The 24,887-nt window shown below is 39.9% G+C and overlaps 1 protein-coding gene across 1 annotated transcript in view; it reads right to left on the minus strand.

The window, feature by feature from the left end:
• WNK3 (WNK lysine deficient protein kinase 3) overlaps window positions 1-24,887 on the minus strand; it is a 107,114-nt gene that overhangs the window by 11,119 nt on the left and 71,108 nt on the right. Inside the window, exons 11-19 of the mRNA XM_014535322.1 lie at window positions 20,806-20,870; window positions 18,601-18,748; window positions 15,991-16,107; window positions 13,876-14,031; window positions 13,743-13,794; window positions 11,856-11,993; window positions 10,316-11,262; window positions 1,561-1,651; window positions 916-1,046 (exon numbers count right to left, since the gene is read on the minus strand). Of these exons, the coding sequence (XP_014390808.1) occupies window positions 916-1,046; window positions 1,561-1,651; window positions 10,316-11,262; window positions 11,856-11,993; window positions 13,743-13,794; window positions 13,876-14,031; window positions 15,991-16,107; window positions 18,601-18,748; window positions 20,806-20,870 (1,845 nt within the window). The remainder of the gene's footprint in view (window positions 1-915; window positions 1,047-1,560; window positions 1,652-10,315; window positions 11,263-11,855; window positions 11,994-13,742; window positions 13,795-13,875; window positions 14,032-15,990; window positions 16,108-18,600; window positions 18,749-20,805; window positions 20,871-24,887) is intronic.

Below are 24,887 nucleotides of genomic sequence, written 5' to 3' on the forward strand. Positions count from 1 at the left end.
GGAAGGAGAGAGGGGGGAGGGAGGGAGGGAGGGAGAGAGAGAGAGAGAAGCATGTTTCACTTATTCATGCATTCATTGGTTGATTCTTGTGTGTGCTCTGACAGATTTAACCTACAACCTTGGCGTATGGGGACGAGGCTCTAACCAACTGAGCTACCCCACCAAAGCTTCAAAGGCTTTCAAATGGTCCCCTTGGGTAAAGAACCTTGGCATTGATTGCTCAAATAAAATTCCACAATTTTAAAAAGTCCATAATTAAAGATGCCAAGATTCTAAAAGACATGAAATGGGAATTATAAAAACAGGTGACCCAACCTCCCACCACAAAATAATGAACCCTTTCTGTGTTCTCTTCCAGCTACTAAAATCCATTTCTTTTTTTTTAAAGGATGCCATTCATTCATTCATTCATTCACTCATTCATTTTCCATCACTATTTACCCCCCTATATAAATCCCCATTTCTTTAGACAACTTTACTGGATGGCTTCAAAAGATTAAGGGATGCAAATTAAATATGACAATGATCTACACCAGCGGTTCTCAACCTGTGGGTTGAGATCCCTTTGGGGGTCGAACGACCCTTTCTCAGGGGTCGCCTAAGACCATCGGAAAACACATATATAATTACATATTGTTTTTGCGATTAATCACTATGCTTTAATTATGTTCAATTTGTAGCAATGAAAATACATCCTGCATATCAGATATTTACATTATGATTTATAACAGTAGCAACATTACAGTTATGAAGTAGCAATGAAAATAATTTTATGGTTGGGGGTCACCACAACACAAGGGACTGTATTAAAGGGTTGCGGCATTAGGAAGGTTGAGAACCACTGATCTACACTGTCTTCAATGCTGTGGCCTGTTATAATGCACTGTAGATAAGGATTTAATGAAAAGCACAAACCTGGAACCGGCCCCGCTGAAAGGATCCACTCATCGATTTGCATCTACTCAAAGGCCTACTATTAGCTGTGGACTCTACTGCCAGAGGAATGGGATCAGGAGCAACTGTGGATATCACATCATCTGTTTCCACTGTAAGTTTTGCCAAATTGTAAAGAGAAAAGAGAAAATTGGGTAAGACTAAATTTGTTTACATTACCAAAAAATGAAGAAAAGCAGAAAAAGCTTAACTCCGGCTAGACAATTAAAAAGTGTTACCCTAACTCTCAACCAGACATTGCAAGATTTATCCCGACTTAGTATCTATATGAAATGAAAAACTACAAAATCAAATTTCTTACAAAAGGAAAATAAAGTGGCAATGACATTAATGGGATGTGTCACATACATGGGCTACGTGGAAAAAGTGGCAACATTTGTGTATGAAGAAAAAAACCAAAAACCAAACAGAAGTAAATGAAAAGTGATGTTACCTAGTCTAGGTCCCTGACTGTAAGCACACTACCTTGACGGACTTTTGATCTCTTGAAAAAGCTGGTTGACTGCCGTAGCCTGTATGCCCAGCTTTTTAATTTGCGAGTCCAGGATTTCTTGCTAATAGGATTTTTGAGACTAGGACAAGTAAAGCTTAGGCCAAAATATCCACCTCCTGTGTGCAGACGAGTGGCTCCACCGCTTGGCACAGCAGCAGGATGGGCCTCTGGATCCCCTGGAAGTGAGGCATCTGGGGACATCTCCTAATGGAGACAAAAAGACAAAAATCAAAATGGTAATAATTTAGATAAGGTGTAGCAGTTGGTTATACCATTGCAGTTTCTTGTATGGACTAATTGGTAATCAAAAATAGAATGCCATGTATACTTGCATTAACAGTACCATTTCAGACAGAACCTGAAGTATTCAAGTTATGGAATGAAGCCTTCCTCTTTCTTTAAAAATATTATTTAGACATCAGGCCCTGGCAGAGCTCAGTTGGTTAGAGTGTCGTCCCCATCCAACCAAGGCTGTGGGTTCAATGCCAGGTCATGGCATATATAAAAATCAACCAATGAATGCATAAATAAGTGGAACAAATGGCTGTCTCTCCCTCTCTCCCTCCCTTTTTCTGTCTAAAATCAGTAAATAAAAAATATATATTATTTAGACAAGAACAGAATATGAATCTTCTACCCTAGAATATTTTCCCTTATAGCAACTTTGAAAAATTAAAATTATCTCCTTCATATGCACTAATTTACTAAAAAAGGTTACTGAAACCCTATACTCTTTTTCTTCTTCTTCTTAAGTTTTTTAAATTGATTTCAGAGAGGAAGGGAGAGGGAGAGAGAGCGACAGAAACGTCAATAATGAGAGAAACCATCAATTGGCTACCTCCTGCATGTCCCCTACTGGGGATCAAGCCCACAACCCGGGCATGTGCCCTGACCAGGAAACTAACTGTGACCTCCTGGTTCATAGGTTGATGCTCAACCACTGAGCCACGCTGGCTGTGCGAAACCCTATATTCTTAAACTGAACATTTTTATTTATGCTTGTTATCTAGACATGTAGATTTACAGGAAAATATTACCAAATCAAATTTCTTACTTTATGTAAGCACACAGAAATTTACAATGGATCTCAAAATTATTTCAAATTCATGCTCTAAAAACTGTTAATATCAGGCCACGCATGGCTGGCAATAAAATCACTCTTCCCTCTTCTTGACCTCCTATCCCTCTCCTAAAAAAGCCAGAATTAACTGTTGTATTCTAAATAAGCACTTTAAAAATAAGTTTCCTACAATAATTAACACAAAAATTAATATACACAATCAAAAATACTTTCGGAAACATGAGAATGGTCACTACTAATCTAGAAAGTTAAAAGAGTATTTAAAAGCTCAAGGAATGGAATTTAGCATTTGTCTGAAGGAAGACAGCCTAAGTGGCACTAAGTATATTGCAGTCCTGGGTAACAATTAAAACTTGGGGCAGGTTAGCAGTTATTGAAAATAAAATTCTAAACAATCAGTTTTAATTTTCCAAAATCCCATTTGGAATGGTAATAATACTACCTTCATGAAGAGGAAAAATAGCTCTAGCTGGTTTGGCTCAGTGGATAGAGCAGGGGTCCTCAAACTACGGCCTGCAGGCCACATGCGGCCCGCCGAAAACATTTATCTGGCCCACCGGGAGTTTTTGCCGCCGCGGCCTGTCCTGCTTAGCAGCCGACTCGTCCCGGGCCCGCAGTGTGCATGTGTGGAATGTCTGAGGGACAGTGAACTGGCCCCATGTTTAAAAAGTTTGAGGACCTCTGGGATAGAGCATTGGCCTGCAGACTGAAGGGTCCTGGTTGGAGTCCCGGTCAGAGCACATGTCCGGGTTGTGGGCTCAATCCCCAGTATGGGGCGTGTAGGAGGCAACCAATCAAGGATTCTCTCTCATCATTGATGTTTCTATCTTTCTCTCCCTCTCCCTTCCTCTCTGAAATCAATAAAAATATATTTTTAAAAAAGAGGAAAATATTCTCAATAATATTATAATGTAGAGAGTGTTGCATTGGTCCCACTGAAATTACAGACAAGACTTTTCATAAGTAATAACTGGACCAATGTGGTAAATCACATACAAGTTCTAGCCTCCTTTACCAATCCAAATTCACAGACACGACAGGAAAAACAGATGTAGACATATGCATATATAATTAAAGGAGGAAAAGGCAGCCCATGACATATGCAGGAACTGTTACAAAATGTTGCAAATTCGAGTGGCGGATATGGGCAGTGGGAGAGAGTCCTGGCCGACCAAGATAATTAGTGGTTGGCTAGAACACTTATAAAGTTCCACACGATCTGTCTTCTCTTTGCCTCTTCAACATCATATCATAACACCCTCCTACATGCTGGCCTTCTTTTGGTTCCTGGCACAGGTCTCCATCTGTGAATGTCACCGCCAAATACAAGTCCTTCCTTGACCACCCTACGTAAAGTCATCCCGAGTCTTGCTATCACAGCCCTTTACTTAATTATTTATCTTTTTAGGGTCTATCTTCCCCCACTGGAATGTGAACAGCACAAAAAGAGATCTTGACTTATTCAATGCTCACTGAGTGGAAGAGTAAACTGCTTGGGGTAGCAAAAAAGGAACAGCCAGGCAGTCCGGTCCTTCTCCCTCCACCTCCACAGCAAGCAAAAGACAGCGGGAGACATCTGCTCCCAAATTAAGAGTGGGAAGAGAAAATGTGTGTGGCCAAGAGAAAGGTCAGCAATGTAGGGAGGAGACAACATCCAGGAAAAAGGGGAAGCTTGTTTACTGGGCCACCCTCTAGGCCAGCGGGCGCCAACCTTTCGGACCTCACGGACCACCTAGGCAGCATTAGAAACAAGGTGTAATCCAGTGCCAGGAAGCATGGCCCATGCCTTTCTCCAAATTACTGGAGGAAGGATACAATAATGACGCATGGTATTTATGAGGCGACCAACTAAACATGTTATAGGGGGGAAAGAAAAGATGAGCACACAACTAAGAATCACCAAACACTTAAGGGAAATCAACACAATAAAAAAACCACTAAACTCAATAAACAGAAGAATAGCCAAGGAAAGAGCATTAATAATATAAAATAAGATTAATATCTTCAAGAGATGTATGAATATACAACATCCACAAGAAAAAACAATGAACTACATACAATTACTAGAAATTAAAAACATAACCATCGATATTAAATCGACCCGAACCAATATGCTCAATTAATATTTGACAAAGGAGACAAGAACATACAATGGAGTCAAGACAGTCTCTTCAATAAATGGTGCTGGGAAAATTGGATAGATACATGCAAAAAAATGAAACTAGACCACCAACTTACACCATACACAAAAATAAACTCAAAATGGAAAAAGGACTTAAATGTAAGACGGGAAACCATAAAAATACTAGAGGAATCCAAAGGCAACAAAATCTCAGACATATGCCGAAGCAACTTCTTCACCGATACATCTCCTAGGGCATTGGACACTAAAGAGAAAATAAACAAATGGGACTACATCAAAATAAAAAGCTTCTGCACAGCAAAAGAAAATATCAACAAAACAACAAGAAAGCCCACTGCATGGGAGAACATATTTGCCAATGTTATCACCGATAAGGATTTAATCTCCAACATTTATAGGGAACTCATACAACTCAACAAAAAAGATAAACAATCCAATCAAAAAATGGGCAAAGGACCTAAATAGACACCTTTCAAAAGAGGACATTCAGAAAGCCAAGAGACATATGAAAACATGCTCAAAGTCACTAATCATCCGAGAGATGCAAATCAAAACAACAATGAGGTACCATCTCACACCTGTCAGAATGGCTATCATCAACAAATCAACAAACGACAAGTGCTGGAGAGGATGTGGAGAAAAAGGAACACTCGTGCACTGCTGGTGGGAATGCAGACTGGTGCAGCCACTATGGAAGACAGTATGGAGTTTCCTCAAAAAACAAAACATGGAACTCCCATTTGACCCTGTGATCCCACTTCTAGGAATATATCCCAAGAAACCAAAAACACCAATCAGAAAGGATATATGCACCCATATGTTCATAGCAGCACAATTCACCATAGCTAAGATCTGGAAACAGCCTAAGTGCCCATCAGTAGATGAATGGATTAGAAAACTGTGGTACATCTACACGATGGAATACTATGCTGCTGTAAAAAAGAAGGAACTCTTACAATTTGCAACGGCATGGATGGAGCTGGAGAGCATTATGCTAAGTGAAATAAGCCAGTCAATGAAGGAAAAATACCACATGATCTCACTCATTCATGGATAATAAAGACCATTACAAACTTTTGAACAATAATAGATACAGAGGCAGAGCTGCCTCAAACTGATTGTCAAACTGCAGTGGGAAGGCCAGAGAGGGTTGGGGGGCAGAAGGGAGGGGAGTAAGAGATCAACCGAAGGACTTGTATGCATGCATATAAGCAAAACCAATGGACATAAGACACTGGGGGGTAGGGGAGGCCAAGCAATAAAAAAAAAAAAGAACCATAAAATAAAATAAATAAATAAAAACAAAAAATAGCTGAATAGGACATTGAAAACAGCCTAAAAATTGAGAAATTATCCCAGTACAGAAAGCAAAGGGACAGAGATGAAAGTGTGAAATGAAAAGTTAATAAATAAGAAAAACAGGAAATGAAATAAAACTCTCTATTTACAGATGATATGATCTTATATACTATATAGAAAATCCTAAATAATACACCCAAAGCTGTTAGAGCTAATAATCTCAACTTGTAGAATACAACACCCCCCAAAAAATCAGTTGTATTTCTATACATTAGCAATAAAAAAATCTGAAAAGAAAATTAAGAAAACAATTCCATTTGTAATAACAACAAAGAATGAGAAGTGGTGCTGGAACAACTGGATGTCCACATACAAAATATTGAAGCTGGACCCTTCTCTAATACAATATACAAAAATTAACTCAAAATGATCCTACCATATATAATTAATCAAATGTGAAGTAAAATAAAGACATATTTGGACATTAAAAAATTACTATTCCAACATGGTATTGTTTTCTTTGAAAAATGTGTTTCAGATATTCTAAAGTTCAGCCATTTAAACTATACAGTTTAGTGGGTTTTGAAAAATTGAATTTACTGTGTACCCATCACACACACACACACACACACACTAATCTCTCATGCAACATATTTTAAAATATCAGTCATAGAAACATTTCAGGAGGGAGGAATTTTAGGACACCAGAAACAATGACAGGTAAGTTTGATCAAGATGCAGCAATGGACACTGAAAGGAAGCAAAAGAATCCATTTGACAGTAACATTTGGAAGAAGTCTCCTTCAAATAACAAAGTGTAAATGACAGAGAATTATATTTCATTTTTTTATAGTTCTAATTACATTATATGATCATTAGATAACATTTATAATATAAATGCTGTTTATTGATTTCCAATTCTTTAAATCAAACTGTAGACAAAGTACAACCAATAGTTACAGAAAATATATAGATGCTAAACTTCACCAAAATTAAAAAGTAATATAATAAAAATTGGAAGATGTGCAAGTGGAGGAAAGAGAAAGTATAATTTCCTCACCCTTCATAGCAGTGAGCCAATAGGTATTGTCTGAAATTACTAAGTCAAAAAATAAATAAGTATATTATTTACTAGTTATTAATGGCAATGAGCACAAGAATTAAAACAGACACTTAGGTCCTAGCCAGTTTGGCTCAGTGGATAGAGCGTCAGCCTGTGGACAAGAATTCCAGTCAAGGGCACATGCCCGTGTTGTGGGCTCGATCCCCAGTAGGGGGCGTGCAGGAGGCAGCCGATCAATGGTTCACTCTTATCATTGATGTTTCTATCTCTCTTCCTCTCCTTTCCTCTCTGAAATACATAAAAATATATTAAAAACAAACAAACAAAAATATAAAACAGGATCTTAGAACGGCTGGTGTGGCTCAGTTTTTGAGCATCAGCCTATGAACCAGGTCAGGGTCCGATTCCCAGGAAGGGCACGTACTCGGGTTGCGGGCTCGATCCCCAGGGTGTGTGTGGGGCGTACAGGAGGCAGCCCATAGATGGCTTTCTCTCATCACTGATGTTTCTAACTCTCTCTCCCTTTCCCTTCCTCTTTGAAATCAATAAAAATATATTAAAAAACAAAACAAAACAAAACCCCCAAATCAGGAACTTAACCATGTTGGGAGTGCAATGGGGGGTGGGGGGGTGTTAACAAAACAATTACTTTAAATTTTCTATTCTTCTGAATTGCTTTCATGTTTATGTATCAATTGAATAATTTAAAAGTACTATTTACCAAAAAATAAATATTTAAATTATATCTATTCAATAAAATATTTTACTGTTGTTCTAAAAATTTAAGTGAGGTGGAACTATGTGTACTGACATGAATAGTACAAAATAAGTGGGAAAAAATGCAATCCACCTGGCCGGTGTGGCTCAGTGGTTGAGCATCGACTGGTGAATCAGGAAGTCATAGTTTGATTCCAGGTCAGGACACATGCCTGGGTTGCGGGCTCAATCCCCAGTGTGGGGCATGTATGAGGCAGCCAATCAATGATTCTCTCTCATGACTGATGTTTCTATCTCTCTCTCCCTTACTCTCTGAAATCAATAAAAATATATTGTTAAAAAATGCAAACCAGTCCACCTATGTAAAGAAGTATATGTAGCCCTGGCTGGTATGACTTCAATTGATTGAGGGTCACCCTATACAACAAAAGGCCACCAGTTTGATTCTAGGTCAGGACACAAGCCTGGGTTTCGGGCTTGGTCCCTAGTAGCGAGTGCAGGAGGCAGCCGATCCATGTTTCTCTCTCTCTCTCATCAATAAAAACATAAAAAAAAGAAGTGTCTATATATATAAAAGCCTAAGCGACTGTTCAACCGGCGAGTAGCTATGATGCGCAATGACCACCAGGGGGCAGACGCTCAATGCACAGGCATGGAAACATGGAACAGACTGATGAATCTCAGAGGGAAGAGGGGAGGGAGGGGGGTGGGAAGAGATTAACCAAAGATCTTATATGCATACTAGAGGCCCGGTGCACCGATTTGTACACCGGTGGGGTCCCTCGGCCTGGCCTGTGGGGATCAGGCTGAAACCGGCTCTCTGACATCCCCTAAGGCAGTGGTTCTCAACCTGTGGGTCGCGACCCCTTTGGGGGTCAAACAACCCTTTCACAGGGGTTGCCTAAGACCATTGGAAAACACATATATAATTACATATTTTCTTTGTGATTAATCACTACGCTTTAATTATGTTCAACTTGTAGCAATGAAATTGGGGGTCACCACAACATGAGGAACTGTATTAAAGGGTCGCGGCATTTGGAAGGTTGAGAACCACTGCCCTAAGTGGTCCTAGATTGTGAGAGGGTGCAGGCCAGGCCAAGGGACCCCACCGGTGTACAAATCCGTGCACCAGACCTCTAGCATGTAAATAAATATATAATATGCATCCATGCCATGTAAATATATAGCACATATAAAGAAATATATCTAGATAAATATGTTTATGTCAATTAAAACCATGTCTGGAAAGATTTATTAACAGCTATGTCTATAGGTTTGGAAGTGGGATGGATTTTACCCTATATACAGGCAGTCCTCAGGTTACGTTGGACTCGACATACGTCGTTTCATGGTTACATCACCATCTCCCATTTATTTATTTAAAAAAAATGTTCTGTCATTTCGACATATGTGCATATGTGCTTTATGTTTTTTATTATTTATTTACCACAAATAAAGGTCAGGAATTGCTATCTTTCTTTTAATTTTTTTTTTACTGTTTCACTTCATTAGTGCTGTGTATGTGCTCCATGTGAGTGATGTAGGTGCTTATGTAGGTGGGTTCCGACTTAACGGCGAAAATCGTGTTACGTCACCTGTAGGAACGGATCTCCGATGTAACCCGAGGACCTACTGTATTAGATTTATGATATTGACATCTTAACAGTATTGAGTTTTCTGATCCATGAACATGGTAAGCCTCTCCATTTATTTGGATCTTTCAGAGTTTCCACCAGCATTGTTTTATAGTTTTCAGTGTTTGTCCTTTGCATGTTTTGTGAAATAGATTGTAATATTTACAATAATGATTTTTAAAAAAAGAATGGTTAAGTACCAAATAGTAGATAAACACCACATAATGATTACTTCCGTGATTTAAAGAGACAGAAAAGGGAAATTAAATTGCTACATTATGTAACTTAAAAAAGAAAGTCATGAGGTTGTGGATGATTTTTACTTTCCTCATAAAGAAAAATTTCAAATAAATTAAAACCCACAAAAACAAGATTACATTAATACCATAAAATTATTGAAAAAGAAACTAACAACAAACATTTTTAACTGTAAATCTAAAAGTAAGTTCTTCCTACTCACAAAATCAATAAATTAGTCCTGTTCTTGTTATTAATTCAAAACAGATTTGGCTTGCAAGTTCCTAACTAATTCACCAGAGGGCGCTCTTACCATAAATAGGTCTGCCATCTGTTGAGAAGCTCTGGACACCTGCAGGTAAGATGGGCTTCTGAAATACCTGTGCCCTCGGAATCTTGTGACACAGACAATTACATTCTGAAGGATAGAACTTTAGCAAAGAATGTTTTGCCTGGCTGGTGTAGCTCAGTGGTTGAGCGTTGACTTATGAACCAGGAAATCATGGTTCGATTGGTTCTCAGTAGGAGCTGAGCAGGAGGCAGCTGATCAATGATTCTCTCTCATCATTGAAGTTCCTATCTCTCTCTCCCACTCCCTTCCTCTCAGAAATCAATAAAAACATATATTTTTAAAGAATGCATTTTTTAAAAGCACAGGGATAAGGAATTATTTAGAAAGAATCATACTTACATGTAAACATAATTCGCTGGGTACAGAAGTAATCTCATTCAGGTCCCTTTTGAACACTGACATGTTAGCAGGCTGACTGGCAGCCACATTGGACAGAACCTTAGAGCCTGTCTGCTGAAAACTGGGGGACTGTGCAGGACTGTCTTGAATTCCACAGTGACTGATGGCTATGACTTCTGGCACTGGACACGAGAGTGTATCTTCAGCACAGGAAGAAAATGGAGAGTCTATGCTTTGGGTGTCCTTCTGGCTGTCAGGGTAGATGCTAGTCATGCTATGCTCCTGATAGAGCAAGTTTCTTAGTTTTTCATCTAGAGTTTTAATTCGGTTATCTGCAAACTCCATTTTTGGAGGTCTTTCCCCATCTGATTCCAGGACAGTAGTAGGTAGAAGGGTAGACGGTTCAAGGCCGGGGGTCTGAGTGGGGATGACCTTCTTAGGAGAACTTGCTTCAGTGTTCACTGTGGTTTTCTCTCCTTCTTGGGAAATAAACTCTGCATCCACAGTTGGCTGCTGCACTGATAAGGATTGAGGCCTCTGATCAGAAATAAATGCTGAAGTTTTAAGAGAGTTACCAGCAATCTGAGTTGACTCGCCAGAAGGTGCCGTAAGTACATTAGCCTGAGTGGCAGCTTGGTGACAGGGAAGCACAGGTAGAAATGTTCCTGCTTGGTTGGTGGGTCCCTCACATTTAACTGGAACTGTACAAACTGAAGTAGCAGTGTAAGCGGAACTACTAACAACTGGTGCCATTCTCTGCCTGTCATCTTCCACTTGATAAAGTACAGCTGACTGCTTAGTTTCTACACTGGCACATTCAGAAATCTTACCATCAACCACATCCTTGTGTTCTGACTGGGAGGTGAAAAGTGCACGCTGGCATGGATTATTTTCTAGAGTGAGCAGTGTGTCCTGTGACATTTCCTTATTATTTGTTTTTCTTGGACCTGGAACAATAACAAAGAATGAGTAAGCATGTATTGGTAAGCACAAAGCATGAACTACTACCCAAACTCAAAGGGGACAGGTAGAACAAGGGGCAAATGAGAACTTGTGTGAAAGTACTTTTGTAAAAAAGACTCGAAATACACAATTCTACCTGTGAAGGAAAAGAACCCCCCCCCCCCATAAATATTAAATAAAAAATGGCTTAAGTTACACTCTGGTATTAACATCTTCCAAAATGATTATGAAAATTCTCATAAGCACAAAATACCCATGAAAACAAGTTAAAAATATGGTCCAGCCCTGGCCAGTGTGGCTCAGTTCATTGGGCGTCATCCTGTGCACGGAAAGGTTGCAGGTTTGATTACTGGTCAGGGTACATGCCTGAGTTGCAGGCTTGATCCCCGGTAGGGATTGTGCACGAGGCAGCTGGTTGATGCTTCACCCTCACCCGGAAGTTTCTTTCTCTCTCTTCCCCTCTCCCTTCCTCTCTCTAAAAAGCAAATAAAAAAAACCTTAAAAAAAGAGATATGGTCCGTATTTCGCACTCCTATCCTCCAAGTCTGGATAAAGTTGGCAGAGAATGAATGCTTACTAGAAAGTGGATATAGCCCAGGCACTGTAGATATGGACTGTTGAAGAGAAGGAGGAGATTGAGCCTCACGGTTTCTTATCGTTTGATTGATACAGAATCGCCACCGACCAACTGGGGATGACTGAGGAGCAGATTCATCTGTGGAAAATTTAATATGCTAAGCAATTGTCAGCATGTTTACCTTATTGACTAAGGAAACCAGGTTAAAACACCAATTTTTCTTGTACCTCCATTTCCAACAACACTAGGATGCATGCAATTTATGAGACCAGACCTCCTCCCCAATCCTGAAAAATACTGAAAGAATTAAGAATAGCCCGGCCCTGCCCCAGGTGGTTTGGCACAGTGGTTGAACCATGGGCCCTGAGACTGAAGGGTCCCGGGTTTGATTCCAGTCAAGGGCACATACCGCGGTTGCAGGCTAGATCTCCAGTCCTGGTCGGGGGGTGTGCTGGAGGCAACCAATTTGTCTCTTTCACATCGATGTTTCTCTCTCTCCGTCTCTCCCCACACCCGTCCACTCTCTCAAAAAGCAATGGAAAAATATTCTCGGGTGAGGATTAACAACAACAAAAAAAGAATAGCACAGCCGGTGTGGCTCAGTTGGTTGAGCTTCGTCCCATGCACCAAGAGGTCATTTCCCGGTCAGGGCACATGCCCGGGTTGAAAGCTCAATCCCCAGTAGTGGGTGAGCAGGAGGCAGCTGATCGATGTTTCTCTATCATTTATAGTTCAATCTCCCTCTCCCTTCCTCTCTCTCTCAAATCAATAAAAATTTAAAAAATGTTTTAAAAAGAATTAAGCATAAGATGACTTTAGAGAAAGATTTTAGATTCTTCTGAAAGAAACATATCAATAGCAGTTAGAAGCCAGGCACTTTTTTGGGGGAGGGGGGTAGGGGAGGAAGAAAGCACTTTTACCATTAAGGCCTACATTTCCTGTTCTGTATCCTGATTATGGTGCTTACAGAAATCTACACTGAGTATTACAGCTTCCAGGACTGTACACCAAAAGAAAAAAGTCAATTTTACTGTATGACAACTTAAAAAAAATAAAGTAAAATAAGCCTTTGTAAACTTACTGAAATAAGTAATTCTCTATTAAACGTTACCCTAGTTTGCCAGCCAGAAATCTGTTCAGACTCCTGCTAATGAGAAAAAGTAGATAGAGAAGGACCCTGGCATTCCAACACAAACTGAATTTCAGGGTAATGGTATCTGGTTCCATGACTCGCACACCACCTGTTGCTTCTTCATGTCGTTATAATTCCTTCAGAGGTCCTCATTTGTCTATGGCTTTTCTCCCCCTCCCAGATACTCTAAATATACCCATGACCAGAGCTGAGAAGAATGGAGAGATAAAGTCGTCAGAAAAAACAGAGGACCCCCTTTTTAGCCCCTGGAAGTTTATCTGGTATCTGATTTACAAAAACTTAGTGATCAGAGCAAGGAGAAGCTTGTCACTAGAGGAATGATATCAGTGACTATTAAAACACAAGGCAAACTTTGAACATAATGATTTTAGTTAAGAACGTTTCTGTACATCTCACATTAGGGATGGGGGGGACTTGGCAGTCAAGTTCAAATAATAAAGCCGTTAAAAATCATCACTACCATGACTGCTTTTCTGGTAGCATACGATACAGCAACTCAGAAATAAATTAATCAGGTAAAGAACCAACACTTGAAGGAAATTTGGAGAATGGTTTTACTTCTTATTCTACTTTCTTCTGGGCTATAAAGTTCTTTCAGAGTGTGGGAAATCCTACATTTAACAACTTATCTAATTCCTTTATTGACTAACATCTTTCTCAATGAAGATGTGTAAATTGAAGTCTCCAAATGTCGTTTCAAATGCCAAATGGTAAATTTTATTAAATATACTTACTGCTGGTTTGAGTGGATGCAGAATTTATCTGTGCTTGTTCAGATGACCCTGTCTGAATTAAAAATGAATAGGTAAATAAAGAAGTTCCTGATACATATCCCAGAAGACCTATTTGCTAAATAATTGTTCTTACTTGGCCACTGTTGGGTTCTACAGCGACAGAGTCAACTCCAGTGGCTCTTTCTGCAGCAGAGTGGACATGCAGAATCTCCTGGGCTTGACCTACAATAGTCCTCAATTCTTCTACAAATTTTTCTTTCTCACTATCCAGCACAAAGTTATCTTCAACCTGTCCAAAAGTAAAAGTAAGTCTATTTACGAGAATGAATTCAGTGTCTTCAAAATTATAATTATTATGTCTATCAATGGTTACTACCCTAAAGAAAACTAAATTAAAATTATTTACATCCAAATGCCACAACAGAATTAACAAAGACCAGATATTAAATTATTAGTTCTATTTTGAGACCACTACCATTTGTCAGGTTGGCATTACCTACCAGAGAAGAAGCCAGCATTTGAAAAACGATCTGGCATTCTATAAATTGATTGTCATTTGAAGGACATAACTGAGGCAATGGCCAGGAATATATCTCTAAAGAAAACTGGCAAAAAACAAAAGCATTGTGTACTCTTCCTGCCACCCTAGCCCATTCCCATTTTTTAAAATAGGTTTTTATTTTTATTTTTTTTAATGTATTTTTATTGATTTCAGAAAGGAAGGGAGAGGGAGAGAGAGATAGAAACATCAATAATGAGAGAGAATCATTGATCATGACTCCTGCACATCCCCTTCTGGGGATCGAGCCTGCAACTGTGCATGTGCCCTGACCAGAATTGAACCCTGACCTTCTGCTCCATTGAGCCACAACCAGCCGGGCTCATCCCCATTTTTAAAAAATGGAAAAATATGCCCTGGACAGTGTGACACAGTGGAGTGTCATTGCAAGCACCGAGAGGTTTCTGGTTCGATTCCTGGTCAGGGCACACGTCCAGGTTGCATACAGGAGGCAGCTGATTAATGTTATGCTCTGTTTCTCTCTTCTCCCTTCCTCTCTGTTTAAAAATCAATAAACTATTCTATTAAAAAATAATAAACAAACAAATAAATGGGAAAATACTAACTTAAGCCTAACAATTCAAGAAAAATATGAAAACTAAATGACATAATGAATATTACTTAAAACACTGAAATATAACATGTTATAGCAGTAGCTAACACATCAAAAGTAACTGGTGAACTTTTATTTATTTATTTAAGCTGGGGACAGCGGAACAAGGAAGGGCTGGGGAAATGAGCCTAGACTGGGTTACTTAGGCTCACTAAGAAGTTAGAGAAAAGATGACCTTGGGGACAGGCTCAGGGTGTTTGCCCGGGATGAACTGCCACTGCCCATTGCTGCCCTGGTTGCAAACCTTGTGGGGCCCCTTAAAGTTCAGGAGATGCATGCCTGTGGGGAAAGAAGCTGGGGTGGGCAGGTGTTGTGTTCATAGGCATGCTCCTGGGAAGGAGAGCAAATCCTGGTGAACTTTATAAACTACTAGAGGCCCGGTGCAGGACATTCATGCACTGGGGGTGGGGAGGAGCCCCTCAGCCTGGCCTGTGCCATCTCGCAGTCTGGGACCCCTCGGGGGATGTCCGTCTGCTGGGTTAGGCCCGCTCCCTGGAAGGTGGACATCCCTTGAGAGGTCCTTAGCACTGCTGCGGAGGCAGGAGAGGCTCCTGCCACCACCACTACGCTCGCCAGCTGTGAGCCTGGCTTCTGGCTAAGCAACGCGGCCCTTGTGGGAGCGCACTTACCAACAGGGGGCAGCTCCTGTGTTGAGCGTCTGCCCCCTGGTGGTCAGTGTGCACCATAGCGACCAGTTGTTCTGTCAATTTGCATATTAGGATTTTATTAAATAGGAGGATTGATGCTTAGGCCTCATCTCCAAAGACTCTGATTTAATTAAGGACCTAGGGAATTGTTTTTTAAAAAACCTCTTCAGGTCATTTTAACATGCAGCCTGGGATAAAGAACCACTGACCTAAAACATCTCTTAATGAAACACTTTCATATTTTGCAGATAAATAAACTGAAACCAGAGGAGGTGCACTGGTTTCCTCTTGATCATAACCAATTTAGATCTGCACAAATTTTAAAAACAGAATCCTAAGAAAAAGATGACTCTGAATAAATGGAGGAAGAGTTACAGGGAAAAAAGAGAGAAGACTGAAAGGAGAATCATTTGGTTTTATTGTACTTACCATATAGTCTGCAATATCCTCAGGTGCATCACCATCAACATCAAACTTGAAGGTGACCATCTTGTTATTGTGTGTCTCCAGCTGACACTCTACCATGTTGTCTCCAGAGGTTGACACCTGGGTACAAACATTTCACCACCAGATTAAGAATCAATCATTGTCGGAAGAATCAACATAGTTAAAATGACTATCTTACCCAGAGCAATATACAGATTTAATGTGATCTCCATCAAAATGCCAATGGCATTTAAAAAAAATTATATATATATTGCTAATACTCACCCAAGAGAAACATTGATGTGAGAGAGACTCATCAATTGGTTGCCTACCACATGTGCCCTGACCAAGGCCGTGGATTGAGCCTGCAACCAAGCTACATGCCCTTGACTAGATTGAACCTAGGTATCCATTGAACCAAACTGGCTAGGGCAAAAAATAATTATATATTTTAAAAGATTTTAAAATTGATTTTGAGAGAGAGGAAGAGAAACATCAATTTGAGAAGGGACATCAATGAGCTGTTTCCTGCACACCCCTACAGAGGATCAAGCCCACAACCATGGCATGCCCTGATCAGGAATTGAACCTCTGACCTCTTGGTTCATGGGTCGACACTCAACCACTGACCCACCCCGGCCAGGTGGAAATGGAACTTTTATAACAAGGCAAAAACAAGTTATAATAGTCAGTATCACTATCTGCAATGCAAAGACCTAAATTTGGTCATTGATTTCCAAAATTCTCTTTAAAAAAATATTTTTTCATTGATTTCAGAGAGGGAGAGAGAGATAGAAATATCAATGATGAGAGAGAATCATTGATTGGCTGCCTCCTGCACACATCTTCCTGGAGATCGAACCTGCAACCCGGGCATGTGCCCTGACCAGGAATAGAACCATGACTTCCTGGTTCATAGATCGATGTTCAATCACTGAGCAATGTTGACAATGCTAATGAAAATGTAAACTGGTCCAACATGTTGCTAAAACAGTGACCTAGCAACATGTAATCTTCATAATGTTTGACTCACTAATTCTACTTCTAGGAATCTAACACAAGGAAAAAAATCAGGGATATGTACAAAGGTTTGTGGTTCAAGGGTGTTTGCTGCAAAGACAGAGATGGAGAGAGACAAACAGAAAGAAACAACCTAAATGAAAAAACAAACAGAAGGCATGATTAAATTATTTTATCTCTATACAAGGAACTATCCAAGGCAGCCATTTTATTATTTTTTTTAATTTTTTTAAATATATTTCTTTATTGGTTTAAGAAAGGGACAGAGAAAGAGATAGAAACATCAATGATGAGAGAGAATCGTTGATTGGCTGCCTCCTGCATGGACCCTACTGGGGATTGAGCCCACAACCCAGGAATGTGCCCTTGGCCAGAATTGAACCTGGGACCCTTCAGTCCACAGGCCAACGCTCTATCCACTGAGCCAAACCAGCTAGGGCAAGGCAGCCATTTAAAATATGTCATTAGAAATTACTTAATGAGGCCGGCTGGTGTGCCTCAGTGGTTGAATGTCAACCCATGAACCTCCTGGTCAAGGTTCCATTCCAGGTCAGGGCACATGCCCGGGTTGCAGACTCGATCCCCAGTAGGTGGTGTGCAGGAGGGAGCCGATCAATGATTCTCTCTCATCACTGATGTTTCTACTTTCTGTCCCTCTCCCTTCTTCCCTGAAATCAATAAAAATACATTTAAAACTATTAAAGTTTGGGGTACAGACACAATTGGTTCTGAAAAAAATTAAAATGTATTTAATGACACAGTAAAGTATATATTATAATATACTAAGTTTTTTAAAAGGCAGGATATAAAATTATATATAAAGTTTAGCATCCATCCAAAACCTATACTATATTGATTAGAGGTATGGGGTTTACAGTTTGATCTGGCTTCAGATCTGACTATGGCTTGCTAGTCGAATGGCCTTGGGCAAATTACTATACCTCTCTAGTTCTCATCTGTAAAGATAAGTATACTACCAGATATCATACAAGATTATCAAAGGATTAAATGATAAAACAAATATATAACATTAGGGGTGTCTACCACAGAATAAATACATTTTCACTATTACTGGTACTATTACAATTTTAATGTAAAAGATGATACATACATACAGAATAAAAGAGATGAAACAAACTAAAACATTAACAGGTATTATATCTGAGAGTACAAGTGATTTTTTAAAAATATATATTATTATTGATTTCAGAGAGGAAGGGAGTGGGAGAGATAGAAACATCCACGATGAGAGAGAATCATTGATCGGCTATCTCCTGCACGCCCCACGCTGGGAATTGAGCCCCCAACCCGGGCATGTGCCCTTGACTGGAATCGAATCCGGGACTCTTCACTCCACAGGCCGATGCTCTAGCCACTGAGCCAAACCAGCTAGGGCAGTACAAGTGATTTTTATTTTCCTTATATTTCCTATGTTTAACAATTAACACATAATACTCTTATCATTAAAAACTTTTAATGAAGGAAAAGTTAATTTAGAGAGTCTCACAATACCCTACTTGCACAGTAACATTGCCCCTCCCTGACTCCCCAGACCTCTATGCGCACTTAGCCCACCCATGTTCACACACTGACCTGCAGGACAGTAAGCTGGAACTTGGTCCCCTTCTCTGGTCGAGGACAGGACACTCTTCTCTGTTTGATCCGATCCTGTTTGCCATTTCCACTTGGGTTATCAGGGGTGTTGTTGTTTTCCTTCACGGCTGCCACATCATGCTGCAAACTAGTAATTAAAAATACAGAAGCAACTTCTATTCAATTTCTCAGAATAGACATTCTTCTGTGATTCTCAAAACCCAATATTTAACCCCAATCAGACTTACCAAATAAACTTTCTTCATGGCTAGAATCATTTCATCCTGATATTAAAATTCTAAGAAAACCTCCCAATTTAAAATCATAAATAATGAGTTATGGAAAATAAATAAGTAGTATAATATCTTTTAAAAAGTTATGACTTCACAATCCTGTGAATGAACTAAAAGCGATTGAACTGTATACTTTAAATGGGTAAGTTTTAAAAAATATATTTTTGATTCCTGAGAGGAAGAGAGAGGGAGAGAGAGATGGAAATATCAATGATGAGAGAGAATCATTGATCGGCTGCCTCCTGCATGTCCCCTACTGGGGATTGAGTCTGCAACCCGGGCATATGCCCTGACCAGGAATTGAACTGTGACCTCCTAGTTCATAGGTCGATGCTCAACCACTGAGCCAAGCCATCTGGGTTACCCCAGGATATTCGTTTCTATTGGTTTTTAGAGAGTGGAAGGTAGGGATGGGGAGAGAAGAGAGAGAGAGGGAGAGAAGGGGAGAGGGGATGAGGGGGAGAGGGAGAGAGAGAAAGAGAGAGATATCCATGTGAGAGACATACATTGATTTGTTGGGGCCAGGGATGGAACCTGCAACCCAGGTAAGTGCCCTTGACCAGGAAACGAACCGGAGATGCGTGTGCAGGTCGATGCTCCAACCACTGAACCACACTAGCCAGGGCTGCAGAGTTACTTTAAAAAACTAGTATAGGTTTTGGGACAAGATGACAGAAACTCAATTCTCCCTGCATCTTCCCTCAAAGTACAACTAAAAAATCTGGAAATAATACAGTAGACAATCACAGGACTTCCTGTGGGACTTCCCAGAACTTAAGGAAAAAGACTACAACTTGCTATCTACCTACCCAGTGACACAAGGCCGTCCACGTTTAGTATCTCTTAACTCAAAGCCCAAAGGCAAAGGCAGCCCAAGTCCAGTGGTCTCCTGACCCCCAACCCGGCAGCAGAAAGTGGTTCAGGTAAGCCCTTTCCTCCCCCTGATGACACTGGTGGCCACACCACCAGCAGCATGTGACCTAGAGATCTGGCCTGGGACAGCGGGCCTAGAGAGTACTCCCAATTCTTCCACCCAGAGGTGGGGCCCAGGAACGGCAGGTGATCCAAGGAGACCAGAATCACTCTCCAAGGACTGTGAAAACTAAGTGGTCATCAGAACAGGGTGACTGCCTGATCAACTACAATATTTAAGTAGGGTCCAGAGTCCCTGACATAATATCCAAAAGGTCCAGGAGACAAATGAAAATTCCCTGTCATACCAAAAACCTGGAAAAATCACACTTTGAATGTGAAAAGACAGTCAACAGATACCAACACCAGAATGAATAAGAAATTGGAAGTAACTGACAAGGATTTTAAAGCAGCCATCATCAAAACGATTCAGTAAGTAATTACAAATACACTTGAAGCACATTAAAAAAATTGAAAAATCTCATTAAAAATAGAAGATATTAAAAAAGAACCAAATGAAAATTATAGAACTATAAGTACAATGACAGAAAAACAATGCATTGGAATGGGCATAATAGCAGAATGACTAGGACAAAGGAAAGAATCAGTGAACTTGAAAAAAGAGTAATAGGAATTAGCCAATCTGAATAACACAGAGTAAAACATTAATTTACAACCACCAAATAATAGCACAATTATATATATCATTATAATTTATTTCTTTAGAAATTTTACTCTAAATTATATTATTTATTTCCTTTATTAATTCTTCTAAGCTTTTCTCAGAAACAGAAATGTTATAATGAGAACAAGAAAATGGTCAATAATTTCACAATATATATGAGCTTCATTAAAATAAAAAAACAAAAAAATATTGAACATACACATAAATTCAAGAACACAAAATCTTCTTCAGTCATGATACAACAGGCCCCTAATGAATGAAAATACTTCAACATACCCTTATCATTTCCATGGTATTAAATTTGAAGATACTCACCTTCTAACTAAATCTGGTTTTAGAAGCACTGCTTGTTGTTCAGCTGCAGCTGGTTGGGATACAGGCTGTAAACAGTATAGAAATAAAACTTGTTATGATAATAGCAAACTTCAGGCTAAAGATGAAATTTGGTATTATTTCAGAAAATATACATGTTACATTTCATATTTTGGTTAATTCAATATCCAGGAAGAACATCTACACTTTTGTATGTTTACCTCAAAAATTTTAAAATATATTTTTATTTATTTCAGAGAAGAAGGGAGATAGAGACAGACACAGAAACATCAATGATGAGAGAGAATCATCAATTGGCTGCCTCCTGCACACCCCCTACTGAGGAATGAGCCCGAAACCAGGGCATGTTCCTTGACCGGGAATTGAACCGTGACCTCCTAGTTCACAGGTTGATGCTCAACCACTGAGCCATGCTGGTCGAGTCACAATATGTATTTTTTATAGTTAAAAAAAGGATTGATTGCTTTAAGAAAGAGATGGAGAGAAACATCAATTTGTTGTTCCACTTATTTATGTACTAGAGGTCCAGGGCATGAATTCATGCACCAGTGGGGTCCCTCGGCCTGGCCTGCAGGATCGGGCTGAAACCGGCTCTCTGACATCCCCCTTGGGGGCTCGGATTGTGAGAGGGTGCATGCCAGGCCAAGGGACCCCACCAGTGAACAATTGGGGCCAGGGAGGGGCAGCGGGAGGGCTCCAGGGCATGTCTAGCCGGTCTTTGCTCAGTCCCGATAGGCCAGACCCCAGCAGCAAGCTAACCTACTGGTCAGAGCGTCTGTCCCCTGGTGGTCAGTGCACATCATAGTGAGCGGTTGAGCGGCCTTAGCATAGCATTAGCATATTACGCTTTGATTGGTTGAATGGATGACCGGACGACTGGACACTTAGCATATTAAGCTTTTATTATATAGGATTCATTGGTTGATTCTTGTATGTGCCCTGACCAGGGACCAAACCCACAACTATCGTACTGGACAACTCTCTAACCAACTGGACTACCTGGCCAGGGCAGAACAAAATATCTTGTAGAAAAAAAGAAAAGGTTGCAATCTGATATTTTTTTTCCTACCCAAATTATATTTCATGTATGAATGTAAGTGAAAGGTAAGTTTCACATACCCAAAGGATCAAAAATAGCACACCAAATTAACCTTGAAAAATTACACAAACCCATTTTCCTAACTACAGAGGCACTTAGCAAAATTTAAGAATCCAGGGTAATTAAGTTGTGGTATAAAAACTGGTTCTATGTATTAACACTAGCAATCAGTAGTAAGTCCAAATTATTAAAACTGCATTTCAAAATTGGCTGTACACATAAAAACTGAAAATGTCAAATGTACAATATCTTTTTTTCCCCCCAAAATATATTTTATTGATTTTTTACAGAGAGGAAGGGAGAGGGATAGAGAGTCAGAAACATTGATGAGAGAGAAACACCGATCAGCTTGTCTCCTGCACACCCCCTACTGGGGAAGTGCACCCAACCAAGGTACATGCCCTTGACCGGAATCGAAACCGGGACCCTTGAGTCTGAAGGCCGACGCTCTAGCCACTGAGCCAAACCGGTCAGGGCCAAATGTACAATATCTTTATATCAATATACCTATATCTATAAAAACAGGAAATATGCAAATTATGGGATGTCGTACGACCCGACAGGAGGAGGTTGAGCATGTGAGGCCCCCAGCGGAGACGGAGACAGAGACAGGAGGGCCAGCGTCGTCCGCCCCTCCGTGGCCGAGTGCAGGCCAGGAGAGGAGACAGCGGGCCCGCCTACCGCGGCAGCAGCATCGCTCTCTCCTGGCTCCCACATGGCTCCCAGCGGCACGCTGCGGTTCCCGCCGGCTCCTGCGGAAGCGTAAGCGTAAGCGTAAGCGTAAGCGTAAGCGCGGAACGGAAGCGGAAGCGGGAACGGAAGCGGAAGCGGCGGGCGGCCTAGGATATCGCCCGATGAGCTACTAGTGGTAAAATAAAAAATACCTTTCATACTATCCCCTGAAAACAACAGTTTGCCTTTTCCTTAAATACCTTATATAGTAGTTACCCACAAATAATCATTCTCTTATCTCATTCCACCAATTTTCCAAATTGAAGATTTCAACTGTGCTATTTTATAGGCTGGTTCCTTCCTGGAGAATGAGATCAACCAGAAAGGTCCCCATTCTTTCAACATACTCCATGCTTTACCTAATTTACATTCAAAGGGGAGAAGGCTGAATAATGTCCCTGTAAATCAATCCAAATGACTAATGTCCTTGGACATTATGAAACTATACAAAGCAGTGTGTGCCTTTTGCGAACATTTTTTTTGTCAATGTTCAGGGAACACACCCACTACTTAGACCAATTTCCCTTCAATTACAGTAAAGTAATTTCACATAAAACCACTATTGTGCTAAATAGCATTTTTACATAAATGATTTAATACCCTGAAAGCCAGAATCACTCTTTCTAAAGAAACCAGTCATAACTTTCTCAATTTTTACACAAAGATTTTCATTTAATGGAATTAACTACTTTATAGAGGAAGTTACAGTGAAAATGAAATGAGGTGGCTTGCTTGGTCCTCAGTGTCAGTTCACTAACTGTAAGATTTACTCTGCTAGAATGCTTCAGAAAAATGATCTCGTTATATTAAAACCTTCTTTACCAGAATAAATTTGTTTTAATCATATTCACACACAGTAAGCCCACAGATGTTTCTCAATAAACTGAACTTGCAGATTCTTTGGCCAATTGATATCAGCATTATATATATCAACAAAACGAAGTCTATTCTTCATATAGTTTTTCAGTGGATCGAGCGTCGGCCTGAGGACTTAAAGGTCCAGGGTTCGATTACAGTAAAGGGCACATACCTCAGTTGCAGGCTTGATCCCTAGCCCTAGTCGGGGTGCATGCAGGAGGCAACCAAACGATGTGTCTCTCTCATCATTGATGTTTGTATCTCTCTCTCTCCCTCTCCCTTTCTCTCTGAAATCAATATATTAAAAAAATAAACAGAAGAATAGAAACATAAACAGAGACAAAGTAAACATCTAAAAGGTACTGTTATCTTCAGTAACTACCTTTCCATGGTTAGAATTAAAATCACCAAGTGTGAAGTGTAAAGATACTAAGTATTTCACTGATTAAGAAAGTGGAGCCGCCCGGCCAGTGTGGCTCAGTGGTTGAGCATCGTCGACCCATGAACCAGGAGGTCCCTGTTTGATTCCCAGTCAGGGCACATGCCCGGGTTGTGGGCTTGATGCCCAGTGGGGGGCATGCAGGAGGCAGCTGGTTGATGATGTTTCTCTCTCACTGATGTTTCTATCTCTCCTCCCTTCTTCTCTCTTTAATAAAATATATTTATTAAAAAAAGAAAGTAGAGTTGAAAATTATTCCACTGAGATCAGCTAGGAAACAGTAGGAAAATAAGAATTGCTAAGAACCACAATCTCCAAAGTGATTTTATGAATAGACAACTCAGATATGCTAATATGTAGATTTATTGACTACTGATGCATTCAAAGTCTGAAATCTGGATAGTTCTGTCACTGCTTCTAAAGACGTATCAACAAAAACCCCTTCTCCTCCTTGTCAATGCTAAACATTAACAACAAAAATCACTCAGTCACTTTTCTCTTATAATGTTAATCCACATTATTCATGCAGATAAAAAATTCTAAGAGACTAAATCAACGTGATAACAAGGAACATATACATCCACTCTAATACTACAGTAAAACTAAAAAAAGAGTGCCATCCACAAACCATAAATGGTGGAGAATTTCCAAAGGAACAGAAACCAATGGATCACATCTACAGGGAAACAAAAATCTATGAAAAAACTAAAGTTTAAGAAAAGATAATCACTAAATTCAACAAAGAGATTAGTTCTTTAGAACAACGAATTTCAAGTAGGTACTTAATGCTGCCTGGCAATCTTACTACTGTTCATTCTACCATTCTCCCAGAAAACTATTTTATAGCTTTGCCTCTTTCTTCAAACTTTTCTTTTTTAAATATATTTTATTGATTTCAGAGAGGAAGGGAGAGGGAGAGAGAGATGGAAACATCAA

Source organism: Myotis brandtii, unplaced genomic scaffold, assembly GCF_000412655.1.
Source record: "Myotis brandtii unplaced genomic scaffold, ASM41265v1 scaffold1424, whole genome shotgun sequence".
NCBI classification, from domain to species: Eukaryota; Metazoa; Chordata; class Mammalia; order Chiroptera; family Vespertilionidae; genus Myotis; species Myotis brandtii.